Genomic DNA, 23670 nt, shown 5'->3' with positions numbered 1-23670 from the left:
TTGCAAGGAAATACTAAGGTTTCATCCATATAAGACAAAGCCAGACCTGCTTCTTATTCATTTATCTGTTTCTAAGGTTTTTAAAAATGGCATTGCTGTAAATTTATTTTATTTATTTTATGTGTATAGGTGTTATGGCAGAATGTATGCCTATGTACCATGTATATCCTGGTGTCCTTGGGGACAAAACCCCCCAAAGGATTGGCATAACAGTGTTTTTAGTCACCATGTGGGTGCTGAGAACCAAAACTTGGTCCTCTGGAAGAGCAGCAGTGCTCTTATCCACTTAGCCATCTCTCCAGCCTCTGGCTTTGAACTCCTGATCCATCTGCCTTGTAGTTCAGTGATGGAGTGCTTGCTTAGCATTGATGGCTCTGAGTTCAGGCCTTTCCTTGTAAGCCAGGCAGGCGTATGTGTACAAATAAATAAATGAACAAGAGACAACAAATAAGCAGGAACGGCAATGTTTCCTTCCTCTTGCCGAGAGACTGGAAGGTAAAACGGTGCTGTTGATTTCTGCTTTGTATTTCAGTTTCTCCCTAGACAATTAAAGAAGCAGGAAGGGGGGAAGGTTTCAGACTTAAAACCGAACCTGTGTTGTTTCTTCTATACCTGCAGCAGGGCAGGTGCACAGGAAATGCCCCTCTGTGAGGGTCAAGTCCAGCAGCCTGGCATGACCTCAGCGAGGCAATGAGCAAAAGGAGTTCACTCCAAGTGGGCTTCAAATCAAGGCTTCAAATTCTGTGAATGAGCCTGACTCTGATTTAGAAGAAGAAAGGGGGAGGAGGAGTCGGGGGAGGAGGAGAAGGAGGAGAAAGGGGAGGGAGTCAGAGACAGACAGAGAAAACAACCACCAGAAAGAGACTTTGTCAGAAAAGAGACTATCAACATTTGCAATGAAATAGTAGGTTTAATAGTTTTAAAAAGGTGAGGACAATTTCCACTAAGAAAACGGACAAATTTTAAGTAAATTTAAGCCCAGGAATATATAACAAAAGCCGAGATAATTTAACGTTTAAACTAAGTAGTGAAACCTAGTTGTTGAAATGATGCTTTGGTAGAGATGACAAACTCATCACTGAAGCGGGGGCTCACCTGCAGGAGAGCTCAGATGTTCATGCCAATTTGTTAAAACATGCATGCAAGAGCAATTGCTATAGGAGAGAATGGTAGAAAGGCTCAGTGCTGAGCTTCTGCAAGGTTCTGGGAAAGGTAAGGGGAGACTCAAAAACTGTGTTAATTTAACCAGATGAAAATTGTGGGAATTAAAGACATTCTTGCCATCTCGGAATTAAACTGTTCTTAGTATTGAAATAAACATGTAATTAAAGTACAGTGTTGAAACCACAGAACATTGAGAAAAAAACGAAGTCCTGTATTAGACTCTGGGAGATCAGAGCCTCTTCTACACTGAGATCTTAGAGAAGGGTCTGTGATGGGACTTGAGAGCAAAGGAGCAGAAACAGGCCCTGCCTTGTCCTGAGCTGTCTCTCCATCATCTCTGACATTTCATGTTCCACAGGAAGGAAAGCTTGCTTCTCAGCTGTGGTCTCAGCTTCACTTGCAGAGTAGAAGCTGTGTTTAAAGGCAGGGAGAAGGGGCTGAGTAGAATCCTGGCTTTGTGTAGGGTATTCAAGCCCTGTGCCTTCGGACAAGTCACCTAATTTATCTGGACGACTACTCTTCCTTTATCCGCTCCTACCACGTTATTGCAGGGGACCTTAGTGCACAGCGATTCTCCATAAACCGCAAAGTACGAGACACAAACAGGGATTTCCATTACTTGATTTTAGAAATGAATGCAAACTGTAGTTCCCAAACTCTTACAAATGTATTCGTTAGATCCATGCTCAAAATTTCATGAAAACATCAAAAATATTTGCAAAGCTACTTATAACCTCTAGACAGAAGCTATTTGGTGTGTCTTTCATATAGATATGGAAAAATAACACACGTGGACATGATCAGGATGTGTTCCGCACAAGAAAACACCATGCCCATCGAGGCACTTGCATTTATTTCTTTGTCCCTGTGTTTTCTCTGACACTCACCCATGCACCTGGTGATGGCTATTGTCATGTAGTTCTTTCTGCTTTGCCCATATCTGTGTTATTTGTGTATTGTTTCCTCTGGTGTTGTAAGAGTTCACTTGTGAGCAGCATACCACTTCAGCTCTATACCGATGATGTGACTCTCCTGACACAAAGGACATTGGCCTTTCCTACATACTATCATCACATCCAAGGAAGATGCCCATTAGCCCCCAATAACATCCAGTACCAAAGGGTGGTCACATTTCCCCAGTTGCTCAAACACTCCTGGCCCCTTTATCCCAAAGCCAGACCACATAAGTACATTGAGTTGATGAACCTCTTTGAGCCACCTGGGAATAGTCTCCACTCCTCTCCTGTGACCTGGATGTTTTCAAGACAATAGTCCAGTTCTCTAAAAGGTCTCTCCAGGGCTTTGTTTATTCTTCTGTTTCTGCCTGTACTGAAATCTAGGCTGTTACCTCTAAAGGTTTTATTACATTCAACTTAGTCTTTTGGATAAGTTTCTTTGAGTGTGAAGAATAATCTTTCTCTGCAAAGTCTTCATTCTTTCTTCTTTCTTCGTTCTCCATTCTAGCATTTCTTCTTCTTTCCCTTGCATAACCCTCCTATCATTAAGGAGGCATGAACTGAATTCTCTCCAGGAAAAGCTTAGTGTTTCCAACCCTTTGACTGCCAATTGTCAGAAAAAGAAATTTACATCACCAAGCATGTGGACCAACACACGCCTATAATCTTAGCACTCAAGGCTGAGGAAGAGAATTCCAAGTTTGCAGCCAGCCTGAGATATCTGTGAGATTCTGTTTCAAAGCAGTCAAAAAAGAAAGGAGGGAAAGTATAGGGAGACAGGGACTTCATGCTTAGAGACTTATTTAATAGTGACCATCATAGCATCTGAGATTGACTTTCTACCTTTGAGGGTTACTGTGGACTCACTGATTTTTTAAATGAACTTATTATATTATTTTAAGAAAAAGCAATCTACAACTCCAAAACATAATTTTTAAAAATTTATAACTTTTATTTAATTTGATAAGACAAAATGTAGTCTAAAAGCTAATGGGACAGAGATCAAACAGAGAGAGGTAATCAGAAAAGGAATATTTAATACTATATGTTATTAGAGATATTTAACCTTTTTTTTTTTAACTTATGAGATGCTCTTTTCTGAAAGTCTCTGAGTACCTGAGCAGAGTATAGCTGAAAACAAAAAATGTCAAAGAGGCACGTTTAAATTGTTCTCAAAATCAATCAAATATAATGAGGTGCTGGGAGAAAGTTGTATCCTTGATAATTACATCTATCAGTATCAGAAAACAAAGGAGAACAATCAGGAAGTGACAGTCCTGCTCCCAAGTAGCTCATTTAAAAAGGCTAATGAAAAAAAAAAGTCTCTTTTAAAAATGGGACTAAATTAGCATTTCAAGTAAATTGACAACCTAAGCGTTGATCAAGGCCAATGTGGGGCCCAAACAATGGAAGTTCTGTTTCTACTTCACCTGCTTTTAAGAGAAATTATCTCACGTGACTTTTTTGTTGTTGTCTTTGATATAAATGGAAGCAATTGTCCTGAGGGAGGTGACAGTCCTCTTGTACTCGGCAGCAGTGCGGGGTCACCCCTCAGGCATCTGGCTTCACTTTGGGATCTGTTTATCCCTATTACTGAAGAAAGCTAACCATGTTGTAAAAGCCACTGGGCAGTCTGTTGTGAGGTGTGTGTCTCTGCTCTCGCCTGAGAAGGGGGCTAATGAGTCTGTCTATTAGACAGGAGATTCATCCTGCTCCTTAGAGCCTCAGCCAAGGTTTGGGACCAATGGTTGAAAGCAGGAAAAGGGAGAATTTGGGCCTAGAATTAGGGTGACTCCTTGGTAATGTCAGTTATGCAGAGCTCTCCCAGCATCGGATTTACAGGTGTGTGTTGTGTGCTCAGTGAGTGGTGTACAGGTGTGTACTGCCCTCAGATAGTTAGATAAGAATCTATTGGAATGAATACTTTATAGGCCATTTGAATTTACTATTCTAAAAACTGGAAAGTGAAAATGTTTTTTATGTATGCTGTTTGCATAGCATGGCTTTGTTTTGAGGAAACTGGGGCGGAGGTTGCTGAGCTGGGTGAAGCTGCAGTACTTAGGCCTTATGGTGCCTTCCCTTGAATCTCTAGCTGGCTGCAGATTTGGGCACATGTAGATAAGAACATGACTATGTCGATATAAAACAGGAGAAAGCATTTTAGACACCGTGAGGGTGTAGAGAATTAGCTCTGTGAATTATCAATAGTGACACAAGCGTTTTCTTTCAATAAGAGAAAACTTACAAGGGTCTTTAAATGTGTCAGCTCATTTTGAAGATAGGCATAAGTGCTGCCATTTTATTACCTTGGCTTTTCAAGTGGTTTTGTTCTTTATTAGTGGACGAGAAGGAAAAAAAAGCCCTTAGTATATTCGAGCAACCTCCTTATCAGTCATAATTTTTGGAGACAGTTTTCGACATGTTCTGTGTTTTACTGTGCTAACAAGAGAAAAGACTAGCCATTAAGTTTATGTTTCTTTGTTTTTCAGCAAGGTCACATATCAGGAATGATGCTTGAAGTATGCTAATAAACAATATATAATGGAGGTCATCAGGGAGTAAGAAATATTTTCTAACTAGTTCTAAAGGGAAATATAGTTACAAAAGGGATGAATGTTATTTACACAGCACATGTTGCTCTATGCGTCACTGTCAAAGGGTCTCACGAACAGCTCCATGCAGTAAATCGTCTTCCTTGATTGTCAGGGTGTGGGAAGCCCTGGCTAGGTTTAGATTTGGTACACTCAGTCCACTGGATTCTAATGAACAACCACTACTGGGTTATTTAGATATGTGCATTGGAGACATGCCTGGACTTTTAGGGTTTGCTAGGTATAATGTCCCTTGTTGTAGAAGAAAATACTATGTAGATTATGACAAATAAGAAATACTTACATTTGTGGCACTTATCCTTTGTAATTTCAAGTGAAATTACACTTATTTTCATACTTTATGTTTTTATGTCCTAAACAACTTGAGCTTTTCACAATGCGCTATAATTTATGATTCATATTAACTTATGACTCCTATTTCATATTAATACCTATAGCAAAACATGTTATAGCACGCCAAGTGAAATAATAATCTATGGGAATTATTACAACCAAACATTACGTGTACACTTTTACAGATGGAATTTCCCCACATTTACAAGTGAACTATCCCTTAATTTTTCATTTCATCGTAGTAGATTTCATTTTTCAAGATGTTTTTTGATTGTAGACAGCGTGTAATGCGAAGGGATGTATGTGATGGTGTGTTCTATAGAACACCTTAGTTCTTTAATCACCGAGTCAACCCTACATGCACCGAGAGAGAATCAGTCTTGAGAACAGAAGGTCACACCGCATGCTTCATCTGAGATTTGAGAAACATTACTTCTTTTCCCATTTCTGTGTCACAGTGACATCGAGTGTGTCTGAGTTTGTGTGTGTATGCCCTAACCCCTATCATAAATACACTGCTCCGTCTATTTCACTGGACTGTGGTGTTTTATCTCGAACAATTTCCTAAGGAGAGAAAGTGCATATTCAAATGAGAGGAATTAGATCTCAGAAGCGTTACCTACACTTCTGACTGCACAAAAATACCTACCTTCTTAAAAGAATGATTTCGGGTTTTTGGATGTGTGTTAGTGTTTTGCCTGCCTTTGTGTCTGTGCGCTAGGTGCCACGTGCCTGTGGAAGTGACAAGGTGGCCACTCTCCTGAACATAGTATTACAGGGAGTTGTGAGCATCCAGGTAGGTTTTAGGAACAGAACCTGTGCCCACTGCTACAGCAGTAAGAGCTCTTAACTGCTAAGCCACCTCTCCAGCCCCATTGTCTAAAATGCTATGAACCTTAACTTACCAGTCATTTTACTTCTATATTTCTGGGAACAAAACTGCCATGATTTTAGTGAGAATTAAAACATGTCTGATACCTAAAGGCATTGGTTTTGAAACTGAGCCATGTGTTATAAGTACTTTTAATACTAGGGTCTAGTTTTGAGCTTAAGAGCACCTATATTATTTTGTTATCATTATTTCCTAATGTGGTGCCTTTGTTCCTTGTAAATGTAATAACGTGTACTGCTAGCTGTCAACTCTCAGTTTCTTGGTAAGATGCTCATGGAGCTTTGTCAGAGAAATCCACAGAATGTTAATTAGCCACATAGACAAAACCAACATCGTGGGAAGACCGTTCTGTGGCCAGAGGTTTTCCCTCAGTTTGTGTTGGGTGGGAGCATTTATTTATGCACATGTGTCTAAGCAATCACGTTCCTCCTTCTTTTCTCAGAAGAAGACCTACCAGTGTATCAAGTGTCAGATGGTTTTCTACAACGAGTGGGACATCCAGGTTCATGTGGCAAATCACATGATTGGTGAGTGAGACTCCGCCCCTTACTACTCATCCATTTTTCTCAGATGTGTGTACATCAGTGCCTATGTAATTAAACAGCATGAAGAATGAATTAATTGTTCTGCCATCAATGCTTTACCTAGGCGTGATTGATTTTTTTTTATTCCTCTTATTAGCCCTGGTAAGGCATTAGCGCGCTCTCTTTTCTGCGAGGGCTAGTTTAGACTTCTGCAGAGGATTATTTGCGTTCTGCCAGTCAAAGCACAGGTGATTAGCAAATTAAACTTCTAATCATTTTTGCATTATTGAAAACTAACAGGAATGGTTAATGAACTGGATGTTAGCTTTCCATAGAGTTTTAGACAGGTTTTAATTTCAGAAGTTGTTATGATAATGGCACTGCTGTGTGTTGCTTAAGCATCTTTGTATCAAACCCTGAAGTGGTGAGTTTTGTGATGGGGAAACATAAATAATTTAAATTGCCATAAAATAGTTTTATAAGTATGTTTTCAGCAGCCTGGAAATAATAATGATCATAAAGATCATGTAAAGAATTCAGGAATCAGTTTTTTATTTCGCACGAATTTTTCCACAGATCTTTGTAGAAGTGGATAGGGAGACCTCTGACGTTACTCTAGGCCAGTGATTTTTAGAATCGTGCGTGTATTAGCTAGGCTGGAACTAAAGTGACAGCTTTTCCACTTATCCATGGTGTCCCATTATCCACCCATTCCTCAGGGGTTACTGCCTGGTTCCTGTTTTTTAATTTGATAATCACTTAGTAATAGTGCTAAGAGTTGTACCAGCCAATTAAACTTTATCAAGCACATCTTTTGCTACTAATAAAATGACAATTGCTATTATTGTATACTATTTTTGTTACTCATTTGTATTTTTATACCATGAGGGTTTTGTTTATTTATTTCATACTTACTTCTTGGTGTTTTATAAACTCATAAATAAGTAGAATATAATATTTTGAAGTCTGATTAACCCTATATTCACCTAATAAAAATTTTGTAATATAGAAAAGCAAGTTCAACATTTTTAGACATGGAGTTTGTTTCCAGGGTTGGGGGACTATCTTGTATTGCACAGCAAGGAGCGGAGCTCTAAGAAAGTACATTCTAGGGTGACTCCAACTGTCGCCCCTGCTCAGGGAAGACTGACCACAGCAGAACTTGCCACATATTTTATTAAAAGTCAGGACCATGTTGGAAAAATTAATATCTTCTCAATAGCCTTAGCTGTTTTTCAATGATAAGTTTTTTTGGGGGGCAATTGTTACTTATAAATAAAACGGCCAACTGCAACCTGCAACATATGCACGGCAGTGGAAGTATTGATCAGTTTATGTCTTTGTGTTCCATATTTAAGTATGAAGATTATTAGTGATTTCTTATGCCTTAAGATAATATATATTCGTTGCCATGGCGGGATAGTATTAAAAGATCTTCTTAAGCACTGAGAAGATAATCACAGCATGGAAGGGATTCAGAGAATGTTCTGTGCAAATTGCCTCCTGTTCAGAATCCTGGAAAAAAAAAAAGTTCATGTGAACTTCCACAGTTGCCTCTTTTTTTTTTTTTTTTTTTTAAGAAAAAGGGATAGGACAACCTGAACGATTCCTTCCACATGGTACCTGCTCACAGTTCCATGTCTCCATCTCTTCACTGTGGCTTGGTGGCAGCAGTCACAGATTCCGCCTCATGCTCCAAGTTGCAATAGTCTTGACCTTCAAGTGTTCCAGTTACTAAAACGTGCAGTGAGTCCTGCTTCTCTCCAGATCCCTTCAGTGTAAATTGAATCTCTGGGTTTCTAATTTATCCACCTTGCTAATGAGCATACAGGAAGTATCTCAGCCACTGTGTTAATATCTCTGCCACAAGTAGGATCTAGACTGAATATTGAGTGTGAAGGTACACTTGGCTTTCCCATCTCACTGTCAATCTGCGACTCCCCCTGGCTCATCCCCCCACTTTCTCTATCCCCTTCTCTTCCTGTTTATCTTACGTTCGTTCCTCCAGTCCTTCATTAGTGCTCTCCCGTCTTCCCCCTCTCAGTAATAGTGGATTAATATGACACTCACCTCCTCTTGGGATCTTAGCATTTAACAATTCACCATCTTTCAGAGATGCAAATCCCTTTCATTTTCACGGAGGGCCTGATTATTTAATATTCAGGCTATTTTTTTAAATAATAAAATATGTGATTCTCTTGCACTCGAGGCCTAAACAAATGAATAGTATCCACTTAATTGCTCTGTCTGTTGACCAGGCATCCAAGTTCTTAAACTCCATTCTCCTTGTTAATATCTAGAGAGAAAATGTGAAGCAGGAGGGAGTCGCCAAGGCTAAGATGCCCCTTTTTAAAATCCCAGTGTGATACTTAGTCTTTCAAATGAGGCAGGCAGCATTATTTTGTTGGCTAAAATACCTCCATTGAGGCTGGGTATTTTTAGATTGTGTATCAGTGTGTATTTTTTATCTAATAAAAAAATAATCTGAACTAGACGTTTAGTATGGGAAGAGGGATTAGGGACTGTCTGAAAGCCTCCTACTCTGTTAAAAGGGTGGGTGGTGTTTTGTAGCTTTCATTTTGCAAAACATCTAGAGGAAGGGCCCTGTCTCCTGACAGAAACATGGTCTAAGGATGCCTCAATGAGCTGGGACTCAAAAGCCCCCTATAGCCTCATCCTTTGCTTTTGGGGGGGAGGGGAGCAATACGTTTTTCAAGTAACCTCCAAGCCTCCTCTTACTGGATACACTGGTTTCATGCAATTGATGAGGACATTTGAGAAAGGAAACCCATTGATATTTCCACCAGGAGCATGAGGGAAGTGTCCTTAAGTTCCGTTTGCAGCTAGGTATGGACACATGATCTCAGTTGCAGGAGTAATTACTTGACAAAAGTGTGCCAGGGCCTTGTGTATGCTTATTAAGGAAAACATGAAACCTTTCCATTTACCACATTTTGACATGGTTTTGCATATTTATGAATACACGCGCGCGCACACACACACACACATATTCAGACCAGTAATTACTTAATTACTTAGGGCTTTTCTTCTTTGCACACACATATGCAGAGAATGAGCGAGAGGCTGGGGGAGGGAAAGAACTCCAGAATGTTTTAACAACTTTCCTAGAACAGGTTAACTAACTTCTGTGCAGATGAGAATGTTTTTGTCTTCCTTTGTTCCTTTCACACAGTCTTTGTTCATTTTTACCATAAAGAAGCCATTGTGCACCGTGACTTTTAATGCATATCTACCCTTCTATTTCTATCGAGTGGTAAAGATTTATTGTTATTTTCCTCTGTGAGATTTCGAGTTATACTATTATTTGGTACATATTAACAACAAAGAGGTGGAACCAGGAAATCTAAATGTGTTTAACCCAGCGAAGGGATTGCCTCATATAAAATTACGAGGCTCCACCGTAGTAGAGTAAATTTGTAAGTGCTTGGAATAAAGGGTTGTTAGGCATGAGATGATATAAAGAGGTGGCATTGCCAAGAACTGTTTACGAGGAGCTTAATTTTTTCACTCTGATAATTCTTGACCAATAATTACCAGCCTCTAATTATCTATTTTAGTTAGAAAGAAATTCTGTTCACTATGGAGGTTGGCACTGCCACTACTAACACATAAATCCCTAAAGAGATGAATGTGTTCCAAACAGCCACACACAACTGTCTCATGAACGCAGTGAGCAAATTGTGAGTGGCTGGTGATAGGCAACCAGCAGTATGCTCACTATGTAGGGCCAGTCAGCCTGACAAAGAAATGACCAAAGGGGAGAGAGGCCATTATCCTTGGAATGAATTATTGCAGCCGCTAACTTCCGAGAGAAGTAGTGAAGATACACTGTGGTCATTTCTCGCCCTCCTTCCCTAGTTCCTAGATCGATTATGGAGAACTGAACACAGATCATACACCTATGAATTACTTTGAAAAATCTACTTAGAAATAGCTTGTTTTCATTTCACTTATCTTTTCATGTTTTTATAAGATTGTATTGTAATGATTGCACATAAAGAATCATAATATCCCCATTTTGTTATTTAAAAAAAACTGGAAAAATTCAGATATGCTAGTGAGCTTATCCTTAAAGGTCAAACATGACGCTAACTAGCATTCTAGGAAGAAAATATATTTATCTCTTAGAGAAACAAAAGTGGAAATTGGTATAATAAACATTAGCTGGCCTGAGAAGTGCAATGCAATGATATTGGCAATTTTTATCCTGATCTCTGATACTCAGTATCTTCTGGACAAATATTTTTAAACCATGAAGAGACTCAACACATGTACAGTGCATTCAGGAATATATGTACCCCATGTGGTATGGAACATGCACTACGTCAAGACAATAAGAGTGTGTAAATCAGTTTAGTGGAATGGTGAAGTTGTAGTCTGTTCTTATGTAAGTGACATTCATATGCCTTGCAGTATGTCTGATGCCCAGGGTGACAGGGTATTGCCCCCCTTCTTTACCAGATGCCTTGTTTTCTAACTGATCACCAAGGTTTGATGGGGAGCTCTGTGCCATCTCTGAAACACTTTAACTTGAGACCTCTTGCTTTAGAATAGAGAAAACCTAACACATTGGGCTCTAGCATAGTTTTGGATTTTACTTGACTTTGAGAGAAATAACAAAATATTTTGACCTTTGCATATACTTTAAATTCTCTTCTTTCATTGGCAGTTATAAAACTAATGAAAAAAATGAATTTGTCATAAAATTTATAGGTATGACTGTATGTGAGGTGTAAGGTGTGTGTGTATATGTGTGTATATACGTACCTGAAAGAGATCATTCATACCATCATAAGGATTACAAAGTCATTGAGATCTTTGGAGCCATGATTTACATTCATTCTAAATGGGGCTATTGGATTTAAAAAAATTATTCATTTAATTACCTAAAAATTCAGGGAGTTAAGAAATCAAGCGTTTGATGTTGCATATGAGGAAATACTGGCTTATTTCATCAAGGGCTGGATTAAAAAAGATGAAATCTGGGCAGTTTAATGGTAAGAGAAAGCTACCCTCGTGTGGGCAATGCTGGCTTATTTGAAAAGCCCATAAAGGGTTTCTGCATGGGCCATACAAAAGGGGTACTTTCTCTTTAATAGCCATCTGTACAGGAGAGATGAGAAGTGGGCCAGGTCATCTCTCCTCAGCTGTCACGATATTAACGTAGGTAATGGAGCAAGCTCAGCGTTCTGCTGGGTGTTGTTTTTCATAGATGTTCATCGATTTACACAGATAATTCTATTTATTTCTTAGAGTTGGTCCAAGTGAGCCAGGCAGAATAACAAACACCAAAGCATTTCAGATGACTTTATCTTTGTTTATAACGTTAACTTTTGTCTAAAAAAACTGGTGTCACACCTACTGTGCAGATGGCCGCGTGATCTGTAAGCCAGCCAAAACATTTAAACAAATGTGTGATCTGGGGATAGATTAAATAAAGGAGAAAGTGGAGTGTGGGCCACAAATTCTAATAATCAGATAATTTTAAGTTGTGTGCAGTGTTGAGCCACGGCCACAGCGATAGCTGGGAGAGCCTGCCAATGGCAGCAAGGTGCCGCAGAGCTCTCAGGATGGAGTCGGTGGCCTGGTAGGCCCCGGCTTCAGAAGCACACGTCTGCTGTACAGCTGGCAGCTCTGTGTGGGGACATCAGATAAAACTTATGTAAAATGAAGTGTTATTGCTTAGTTTGAAATTATTCAGAGAGGGAATTTTTAGACAGTAACTGAAAACAGAATTCGTGTTACCAATGAAGCGGACTGTACATATGAAGAGGCTTTAATTATCTGCGCAATTTAACAAAAATTCAAGATGTATTCAAAAAGGGTGGCCAGTAGCATTATAGCTGTGCTGTTTGTTGAGAGCAAAGAGGGCTGTGGGAACTCCCCAAGCCTTGTCTACCAGTAGCCTTCCTGAAAGCAAGGGCAATTGAAAAGAAAAGTACCTTTGGAAAAAGGCACAGTCTTCAGGAGCCCAGCTGAGTTGTTTACAGTCACAAGCTTCAAAAGATTCAGAGTGACAAACTTTGTGCATGGCCCCGACGTGGGGTTAATTTATTAAAATGCAAATCGTGATGTTTATCCTCTTGTGTTTAGCAGCCATGGCTTACAAGAGTAATAGGTATTAGCAGTTAGTGTAGTGTCTGACTTACCCCAAAGAACATCTCCCAGACATTCCTTATGTTAACTTTCTGTAAGAAAGAAGGTTTTCTGAGCTCATAGACAGACCCACATTTCAGTTCCCTGTCACCTTTTAGGATATGCTGGCTTTACAGAGCCACAAAAGAACCTAGCTCTCAGGCAGAATGGCCGATAGCCTGGCCTGGCCTCCTGATCTCTACAGTGGGTAGGGGCAGTACCATGCAGTTTTGCTTCAGGGTCTCATTTTCTCCTCACTCTTGATTTCTGTAGTCTATTCCACATGAAGTTTGCAGAACATTTCTGAATGGAGGTATGGGAATTCATCAGCAATAAATAAATTAATCAGTTCAATGCAAGCACACCCATACAATTGAACCCACGCAAAAGCACGCTCACGTGCATATCATTCATATGGATCCTGACCTATTTACACAGGATCCAACTGCCCCCAGCCAAAGCAAAGGCCTCTGATGACCCGTTTAGATGGGTTATTTCTTAGATCCGGGGGCCATTGAAAGCAGTAAACAAAGGAGCCGAGAGCCAATATGGAGAGTGGGTGTCAACTTCAGCTGCTCATATTGTTGCATTTGGAGAGCTGACGGGGTTTCGTAGGTCACCTTTAGAATTATGCCTATGACAGCAGTAGCTACCTGCCAAGATTGCAAGGTATCTCACGGCTCTCAGGATGGCGCCTGTGGCCCGGTAGGCCTCAGTTGGAGGGGTACACATTTGCTGTACAGCTGGCTGCACCGTATGGGGCAGCCGTGTGGGCTGTTAGGGAGCTGGAAAGGAGACAAGCATGAAATTTCTTCTAACCCCAACTCTGTTTTTCTGTACTGTTGGCTGCTTCTCAGATCCTTGACAAAAAAACCAATCAGGCACCCTTTAATCCGCCTGTGATTACCACTGGTATAAAAAGAGAAGCATAATGAGGAAAAATGCCTCGTTTTGTTGCCTTCAAAAGCCAACAAATTGGAGTTAACTTGACAGGAAGTGGCTTAATAATTAGATTATTTATTTATTCCTGACACATATCCCCCTGTTACTAGTCTCAGGAGACCCTGTAGATGCTACGATTTTCAAGCTGCCATTACTTCGCTGTCTTCTGCGAACAAAGAAGCTACTGTCTATCAGTCAATTAAATGCAGTCTTTAAGCAGAGGCTGCGAAGTCCTCAATGGAGAGAGCCCAGGGACATTGTGGCTGATGATTCCTTTCTCTGTACTGTACATCACTCTCTGAACGAAGGTCCCCACAGAGACAGAACAAAGTCATGCATTAAAATATCACTTGTTGATTTGTTTGCTAATGAAGAGCCATTGGACTGTTTGTGTATTTCTGTGGCAAAAATTGTTGATAAAAGGGCCCACTTGCAAGTCTATCTCAGTTCATCTGCCCTGAGTGCTTGTTTAAGAGTTATTAAAATGAAAGTCAACAAACAGCAGAATTGGGGGGTGGAATCTCTGTAGTAACCAGTATCCTCACTCTTTCCATCCAGTTCAGCCCACAAGGGCAGGAAGCATGGGCAAGCAGTGTCCCCACAGCGGCTTTGCTGTAACACACACACACACACACACACACACACACACACACGCAGGCACACATACACTTTCTTTTCTTTTGTAGGCAAATGCCCTTTCTCAATGTTTAAGAGTGCTACCTTTCTGTTTTGTTTTGTTTTGGGGGGTTTTTGAGACAGGGTTTCTCTGTGTAGCCCTGGCTGTCCTGGAACTCACTTTGTAGACCAGGCTGGCCTCGAACTCAGAAATCTGCCTGCCTCTGCCTCTCAAGTGCTAGGATTAAAGGTGTGTGCCACCACCGCCTGGCTGAGTGCTATCTTTCAAAAATAATATGGTAGAATCTCTTTCAACAGATAATCTCTCAGATCCCTTTCCCTGGTTATTGAAAAGTATTTCTCTAACTATTTCTCTAACCTGAATATCCCTAGAAGTTTTAGAAGGGAGCTAATATAGGTGGCCATGTAGGTCAGAAGCAGGACCCCAGCCTTGTGTCCAGGACAGAACTATGTCTGTGCCTCTGTCTCTTCTTGTGTTGTCTTTCTCCTGTGAAATTTTATGTACATATTGGTGGTACTCAAGTTCCCTCTAGGCTCAGTGCCAGTGTCTTACCACATTCCTTATTTCTTTCTGCCTCAAGTTTGCCAAGTGTGCTGCCATCTTTGATACACTCCTGAGTTCTTGTTCAATGCCTTGTGGTTGGAATGGACAGCTGAGGTTCATCTGGAAGACTAAAGACCTATCTGAGTTTGGAAAGCTAGATAATATTATGACAGCCTTCTGATGAAATATGTAGCTGTGGCTCAGCTACTGAAAGAGATATCTACATTTGGAGTTTAAACTCTGGACTTCAGAAAGTGCTTCTCTCTGTTGCACCAGAATTTGTAAAGAGCATTCAAGTATTTAACTCTGGCTTTCACAACTATCCCACAACAGACTTTAAAGCACCAATTCAGGCATCGCCAGATTGCTGTATCTCCTCTCTCTACCCTGTTATTCCAACTCATTTGTTAGAAAAAGCTTAGGTACTCGGAGGTGTTCTATAATAGAAAATGAATTTGAAACCCTTTCATTAATTGGTGATTAATATGTTTCAGGATTAGTTTAAGCAGGGCTCTACCTCCTGCCCAGTCAAGTATGTTCTGGTTAATATCCAATTATCTGCACCTTCGTCGTTATTATGTCTTAATATTTCGGATATGATACCAGAAACTTGAGAGTCATGCTAATGAGGAGCATAGAGCAAGAATTAACCAATGACATACTCAATGATCCTTGGTGTAGAGTCTCCTTCCTTTCCCCGAACACATCGCTTCAGCGTCCTGGGAGCCCTGACTGAGAAGGCAGACTTCCAGCTACAGCAGACGAGAATTAGAAAATCAATTGTTCTCCCCTTTAAATAATATGATCGTGAATTTGCAGTGTGTTCACCTCAAACCATTGTTTCATTTCATTTCTCAGAGGATAAAATAGGACTCAGCGAACCTATTTGTGTTTCCCAAACAGGAAATGCTGCGTTCTTTCACCTCTCCCTTTAAACAAGCTGCACGTAGTTTTGCCTCCAATGGATGTTTAATTCAGACTAATTTGGTGTCCCTGTAATATTTCGCTAAGGAAACATGTTTCCCTTGCCAATCTTTTATTCTGTTTCTCCAAGACACAGTGCCATGCTGTAGACTGGCCACACCTCCATTCAGTGGGGTTTTTTTTTCCAGGTCCATTCACTTTTGAGAGATCTGACTTGGCTCCCAGGAGCTGTGGCTGCTGTGATGGCTTGTGCCTGGTATGACTGTGTGGTGCCTGTGTCATTATGTGGTGTCACCGGTGTTCTGTGTGTTACCTTTCCTGTGCCATAACAGAGCCACATCAGTCCTTCGCAGTGAAGGGTGATTGTCACACAGGGATCCCTACCTGGGGGTCCATTCTTTTTGTTGTTATTGTTACTGACCATGTTCTTAACTCCCTCGATGCACAACTTGCTGTTGGCCACCAATGCACCATGGAAGAGATCTTGAAGAACAAAACAAACATCATTTTTTCTTCTCTGAGGAACATGCCAATAACATTCGATTCCAAAGCCAGATAGTGCAGGGCTTCTCTTTGGTTCTTTATAGCACCTGACTTTCTTGAGTTCATTTACAATGTTCTTTCCCTCAGCTACTCAAAGAATGAGGCAATGAGGAGGAGAGGGCACACATTACATTTTTCCATGTTGTATGCAGATGTTATTAATCGATAGTGAATGAATGGCAGTGCATCCTAATGCAAGCCTCCCCGAAAACCCTTTAGTAATTTACAAAGGCATCTAGATGGCAAAACTGGTTCAGCACCAGGGTTTCATGACCGATAATTTTACAATGCTCCTTAAAACAAAGTAATTAGTACCCCAGCCTCTGGCTGAACACAATTGTGTCTTTGCTTCTCTGTCTCCCCTCTATATCATCTTTCTCCTTTCTCTTTATTTTGTATTCTTCTATTGCCATGTCAGGAATGCTCAGTGTTTTCTCTACATAAGACCTCAGAGGCTTAGCATATTCTCTGTCTATTTCTGCCCCAAGTTTGCAGTGTGCAGTGCCCATCTCTTATACATGTCTCCATTTGTAGTAAATTCTGTAAATAAATGGTTTTCCTTATTTTCTGATCCCAGCTGTGTTCTCTACAAACTAATAACAAACCAACTTGGGTTGAACTCAGAGATCGTATGTGCTCATTGAAAGCACTGTGAAGACAGGTTTATCCTCTGAAGAGTTGTGTAGCAAGTCTTTGGTGGCTGCTGATCTCTTTGGTGTCATAAACATGGGATCTGTGACCATGTTTCTCCCAGCTCTGAGTGTATCTGTTTTTCCTCCTCTGAGGCTATGCAGCATTCAAGTTAAAAACTGGACTGAGCACTGACACACGTTCAATTGAACCATCAAGTCTTTTAAAACTGCCTGGCCATGACGCCAGTCTCAGGCTGTCCGACCATACACACTTCCGATTGTGGGCCAAAGAGCATTGATTTTTTTAGCTGTCATTTCTAGGGCACATACTGTAGAATTGAAATTTAAAACTTAATCCATTCAGTAATGCAATTAATTTTTAATGTGCAGTAATACTAATTGAAATGGCTTGAATTTAGGAAGTCACCACAAGACATTTTCAGAAGCAAGTGTCTCCACTCAGGACCTGAAGAGTAGGTGAACACTGTCTCACTGTTTACTGAGGAGACGCTCACTCGCGCTGCAGGTCTCCAGCTGAAAGGCACTTTCTTCAAATTACAGGAGAATATGTATTTCTAAGAAGACAGCTATGGTTTGGGGGGGAAATTTCCTACGTAAATGTTATTTTTTCAGTGTATAATTTAGCAAGAAATATTTAAACAGGTTTGCAAAGCCAATCTTAATGAGCTAAGAAAGTCCTTGGCAATAGCTGCAAATGAAGTCACTCTCCAACCATGTCACAGTCAACACTGAGATGTATAGACATTGTGTCTGGCAAATTTCACTGTGTGATGTGTTTTGTATTTGTGAGATCATTTTACTTAAAAGTTTTAATTAAAAGTGTCACAATCAAAATCAGCATTCTGGATGGGCAATCTCATTATATATTATACTTGGACTTGAGATATTATTTTCAGATTTGATGGACGTGGTAATCTGTTGTTGCTTTTTGGTGTGTTTATGTTCTGCCAAATTGATGCGATATCCTACTTTCTTATATTCCAATGCTTTAACCCTTACATACTATTTCAAAAAGGCCTTTTAAATCCCCCGTGAGAGGTTTTTCCTTGCCACAATACAGCAAATTTTTCACAGTAAAAAACAAATAGGTTTTCAGTCATTTCTATACTATAAAACGTTCTTGGAGCACATTTATCTGCTAGTAAATGAGGACTTTTTAAAATGCATCAGTTCTGATGAATGGGCTTGCACGGTGTTCAGAACGAGCACAGCATTAAGTTAGGAAAGTGCGAAAGCTCTGTACATCATGCTCTTGCAGCCCTCACGTTATAGTATTTAATAACCGATAGAGCTGTTAAATATTTAGTGCAGGTTCCCTCATAACCCTAGCATCTATTCAAATGGGATTTTAAGACAGTTTTGCAGCACATAAGTAAAAATGATATCCGAGAACTTGAAGCAATTGTAGCGTGGCATATTTTCTAAATGAAGTGTAGGCTAACGTGGTACCAATGAGTTCAACAGATCTGCACCAGGAAACCTTGGATTCAGAGTTGAAACTGACTTTCATTTCTCTCATGGCTAAATCGTGGGTGCTGTGGAGATCCACAAAGAACACGAAATTGGAACTGTGGTGTGATGAAAGGAGAGAGCTTACTTGTGATCATTCTAAGCCTTGCAAACATCAGCTGAACTTTATAGTGAGCATCTCCTCTGTTTTCACTTAATAAGGGGAACAAAAGGAGGAACAATGAGAGAAAATCAATTGATAATCCATCCCATCTGGATTAGCCAATCACAGTGTGGGGAGCACGGTGAGCTCTGCTAACATCTGTTTTGGGTGTGCTGTGGCAAATACTGGAATATAAGAAATTGTTGTAGACAATTGCTGTAGATCATTTCGGGTAATATCTGATAGCTATTATCCAAACAATAATTGCTCTTTTAATCTGGGATGGACATTAGTCTGTAAGTGTCCTCTGTGATAATCTACAGTCTGTGTGATGCTGCAGTCACAGCTGGCCTGGTGGTGGTGGTAGGTTAGAACGCACATACTCCCTTGCTGCTCTGTCCTGTAGCCAGCCTTGAAGCTGTAAAGATACAGGTGGCTAAGTTTGGCTCCACTCTCTAAGTAGTGTGGGTTGGAGTCTTCTCAGAGCCTATTTGTCCACCTCTCATTTCTGTCCTGTTTGATTTGCAGTCGGTGGCCACAGAACTCATTCAAACCGCACAGATACACAGGCCCTCTGTAGAAGATAGTCTCCTGCTCTGGACAAGCAGAAACATACGAATCCTGATAGCAGAGGGGAAATACACTTTGTTTTGCCATTGTGTGTGTCACATGGATGCCCAAATGAAGTATTTCATGAGAAAGAATGGATAAAGGAGATGGCTTCATGTCTACATGGAGCAGAGGGGAAAGATAGCAAGACGTGCTTTAGGTATAGGTATGTTTAATATGCAATGCTTGATGTATGTTGACCTCAGGTTACAAGAGTAGAAAATCCCATTTTCCAGCTTGTTTCAAATGAAGTAAAAATGCTGCTTCAGTTGGTTTATGCTACTCACATTGGGAAAGGTGCTTATACTGTGATAATTATCATCAAGGAATATTAATGTGTTCAGCATTTGTAACCCAAAAACTCATTATAGCTTAAGCTGTGCATCATCTGTGAAGAGAGAGCTTTGCCAGAACCCGCTCATCACAGGGGTTGCCTCCTGCTTGCTGTGGAGTGGTCAGAGTACTGTGAGAGGTCACTCGGGCTATTTTTGAAAGCTGAAGTTTTGCAGTTTTTGAATCGCTACCTTCTGTCTAAAGGGCTCATTGTTTTCTGTCTCCAAATGGCCTTCTTCATAATGAATGCATAGAAAAGTGCAAGAAAGAATAAGATTCCATCAATGAGAGGGAGCTGTGCCTCATGATGTCAAACATGAGAGGGCTGCCGTGTGCGGTCCATACCAAGATAATTGAAGTGTTTGTGTCCCCTCTGCTGTCACTGAGTGAGGGAAGCATTTACAATGGTTTCCACAGTGTGGGTGCCCTTGGGTTTCAGATGGAAATGCCCCATTGGGGCTCCACTTCACAGCCCTCTGGCTGGAAAGTGTGTAAGACTGCAGGGTCAGCCTTCCTCTCTGAGCAGCAGAGTCCTTAATTAGTCTGTGACAATCTTTCTTATGAGCCTGAACTGCCCGCCGGATGGCCTCTCACACATTGAAGACATCTATGTAATTCACAGATAGATGTTTTTATGCATCTGCTTAAAATCACTTGGTGGAGACCCAGACTTATGGGAAACAGAATCCCTGGGCCTTCCCCAGCACCCTGGCACTTAATCTGATTAAAAGACCACCACTAGTGACCATAGGTGCTTGGTTTGCTCAGAAACTGAGCTCACCTGTGTTGGACAGCTTCCTGCAAGGGAACCCTGTTCCTGTGATAGTTTCACATGATTAAATCCCATTATTTTCCCCTACTGATCCATCGTCTGTCATTTCCCATAAGTCACCTTGCTGCCTGCTCTGTGTTATGGTTTGTATAGGCCAGGCAGAGAGCAGGAAGGCTCAGCTCTATCAGCCTGTCTGGCTTTGCAGGGCTGCTGTGTTTCAGAGGTCAAACTGTGAACCTGGCCTTGCTCCTGGGAGGACTAGAAAAATATGTTTCATAACTTCCCATAGACTTAAGTGAAGAGGAGGAAGGAAATCCATGAAGCCCATAGGCTGCGTTTAGATGAGCTGTTAGGTGGAAATTCATCAAGCAGGAGAGCTGACTGGTGTTGAGGAGGCTCCCTCACCGTGAGGGGTCACTGCCTTGGGTCCAGAACCAGTCCTTGCTGAGGGCTTTGGGGGCTAGGGTAATCATTCAAATAGCCCAGCAGGCACAGACACACAAGTTGATAATCTCCAGGCAAGTTGCTGAAATGGGAACTTACTTACCTGCTACAATCACTTACATGAAGGAATGCTGACATACTGAGGGCCAGGAATTCAGCACATCCAGCGACCGCAGGCTGGTTCCTGTGAAAGCAATTTGTTTCGGTGTTGTTGTTGTTGTTGTTTGCTTTTGAAGGCAATGGAACCTTAATTTTATTCTGCAGAGCACTAATGCTACGTAATGGATGAATGTCTTGGACTCAGACCAGGCTCTGGGTAGTTGGGGGCTGAAGCCCCAGCAGTGTAATGCAGTGATACTGTGGTAGCACGATTTCTATGAGAATGGAAACTTAATAATCTTTATGAATTTTGAGTAACTCATAACTCCACTTCCTCACCCAAAGATATATTATGAAAAGATTGCTTCTAAATCCTTCAGACATTCTCTGCACTTATGATACATGCCACCCTCTTTACCTTGAGGCGTTAGAAATGGATGTGGCTTCATCTCTTCATAAGAGATAAAAATGTATACTTTGGAAGGAGCAAATTGCATTTGCCTGCTTAAGTTCTCTCTTTGCACATGATGTGGGGGATCCAAACGTGAAGAATTGCTTTTGACATTATTCTCTGCCTCCGATGTCCCAGGCCATTACATTCCTACGCTGAAATGCCCTGTCACGGCAGAAATGTGAGGTAGAAAACCCGGAAAGACACTGCACCCTGAGCCCATGTCCTTTGCTGTAACCCTCATTTCTTTAATCATTCAAATGGTTTGATTTGTCTCAGTGATGAAGTAGTTATTGAATAGCGTGCATCTCTCAAAGAAGTATGACCTAGTGGCGGTTTGTTTGGGGTCAACAAAGAGTGTTGTTCATTTCTAGAGGAAATAGTGATTTTTAGCTCTTTCTAAAATTCCATTTCACATACTTTTTAACTTGAACCAAAATAAAAATTTTAGTACATATCCTGCACTCCAGACATATTACTGTAATTTCTAATTCAAGCTTTCTTTTTTTAAAAGAAGAAATGCTTGGAGCTTTCTTTACATGTTGGGGTGTGTGTGTGTGTGTGTGTGTGTGTCTGTCTGCCTGCCTGCCTGCCTGCCTGCCTGTTTCCAGTAGCAGTCTTTCCCACCACACACTCACTGCTGGACCACTCCCTGTTTTGTGTTTAACATGCTTCCAACAGCTCAGAGAGCTTGGACTAACGTGAAATGAAAACCATGGAGCTTCTATTGCAGTCTGATGTTTGAAAGAAAGATATTGGAAAAGGATGGCTTTTGGCTTTGCTCCCTTTTTAGGTGTAATTGCTGCATTTTCATTAGGACTTGGAAGAGTTTCCTGTGGTTAAATTTAATCAAATGGCTCAGAATAACAAACTTGTACACTCAAAAGTCCAGGAGAGTTTTGTACGAAACATGATTTTTTTTTTAATACAGAGTTCATATACACTTAAAATATATCCATGCATGCATCTACCACACACACACACACACACACACACACACACACACATACACACGCACACACATTCTACACATGACCATCACTAGCAAGAACAAGAAGGTTGCAGAACGTTATGAGATACTATCACAAGCTAAATCTCTTCTCTTTTGTTGTGTGCTGTTAAATGGTCATGTCTAGACTTCTGAATCATATAAAAGGATCTGGGGTTCTTCAGTTATGGCAAGAACCAAAACTTGAGTGCTTATGTTCTTCTGGGCTATGGTGTGTGGTCACTACCATTACTGTTATTAAGCAGCTGGGGAAATTGAGGAAGGCAGTAGCGTGTTTGCACTTATGGAGACAGAGTCATTTCTGAAGTTTAATGCCTTGTAGACTTCAAACAATGCTCTATTCTCTATTTGTCTAGTGATGTCTTTCCTAGCTGTTGAGCTGGGAAGACTGTGTCCCTGTTGTTTCAAAGTCTAATGTGGATGCCATTCCCTAGACAACAGGACTAACCTTTGATTTAGAAAAGAAGAGGAGGAGGAGGAGAAGGAGGAGGGTAAAATAGTATGCTTTTTCCATAAAAGGTGTTAAGCGTTTAGTGTAGTTATTCTATTCCATTTTCATAAAACCTATTGCTTCAAAAGAGCTAAGTTAGAGCTGGGCGTGATGGCGCATGCCTTTAATCCAGCACTCGGGAGGCAGAGGCAGGCAGATTTCTGAGTTCAAGGCCAGCCGGGTCTACAAAGTGAGTTTCAGGACAGCCAGAGCTGTACAGAGAAACCCTGTCTCAAAAAACAACAAAAAAAATCAAACAAAAAAAACAAACAAAAAAGCTAAGTTACATTTCTGCTTTAGAAATCTTTGGAGACTTCTTCAAGTAGGCAACAAAGTGACAGAAGTTACTTGTTCGGTGTAAATAGACGTGAGCAGAAGACCTCGCTGTGCATAAGGCCTACCGCGCAGGCATGCAGTAAAGGGATGTACATGGCTCCACAAAGTAGCAAGCAGTTATGTTCATATCTTTTTGAAAGGTGAGTTGATGGATTTAAATAACAATAGCCTTGCTCTGAGTAATGTTTAGAATCCAGAGTCACACACCCTGCAGTGTATGAAAACACATAGCCGCCGATGTATTCTAATAGCACACACTTTTCATTGTCTGACTCTTGTCAGACACAGGAAGAAGCTTAGGAAACTTCAGCTCTTCTTGAAGCCTCTTCTTGTGTGTCTCTAAACCTCAACTCACTATAGGAAAACTGCAAAGGGAATAGTCCATTTATCACGCATTCAGTGAAGCACGGACACGGTATTGGGGTAACTACTTGTCAGATTGGCTTCCGTTGTGGGGTTCTTTTTGAATCACGTTCATTTATTAGATGCCAACATGTGTTATTTGCTAGAGAAGGAATCATGAGGGAAGGGTGGGCTTTTTGCTAATATTTTTCATAAATGTTGTATGTGCCACTGTGTTCTGCAAAGGAAATTGAAACGCGCTGTAAATTTCTGTCAGAAAACAGAAGCGAACAT

The 23670-nt window shown here is 40.8% G+C and overlaps 1 protein-coding gene across 3 annotated transcripts in view; it reads left to right on the top strand.

Annotated features, from left to right (window-relative positions):
• Znf521 (zinc finger protein 521) overlaps positions 1-23670 on the top strand; it is a 284198-nt gene that overhangs the window by 148339 nt on the left and 112189 nt on the right. For 2 of the 3 annotated variants that reach the window (XM_021150480.3, XM_021150478.3), the window contains one exon: positions 6400-6484. In XM_021150480.3, the coding sequence (XP_021006139.1) occupies positions 6400-6484 (85 nt within the window). The remainder of the gene's footprint in view (positions 1-6399; positions 6485-23670) is intronic. The other variant, XM_029471828.2, reaches the window with a different exon arrangement.

This window comes from Mus caroli, unplaced genomic scaffold, assembly GCF_978045245.1.
Source record: "Mus caroli unplaced genomic scaffold, Mus_caroli_1 scaffold_19, whole genome shotgun sequence".
NCBI classification, from domain to species: Eukaryota; Metazoa; Chordata; class Mammalia; order Rodentia; family Muridae; genus Mus; species Mus caroli.
The sequence above is the reverse complement of the archived record's forward strand: the minus strand, read 5'-3'. Positions and strand labels throughout refer to the sequence as shown.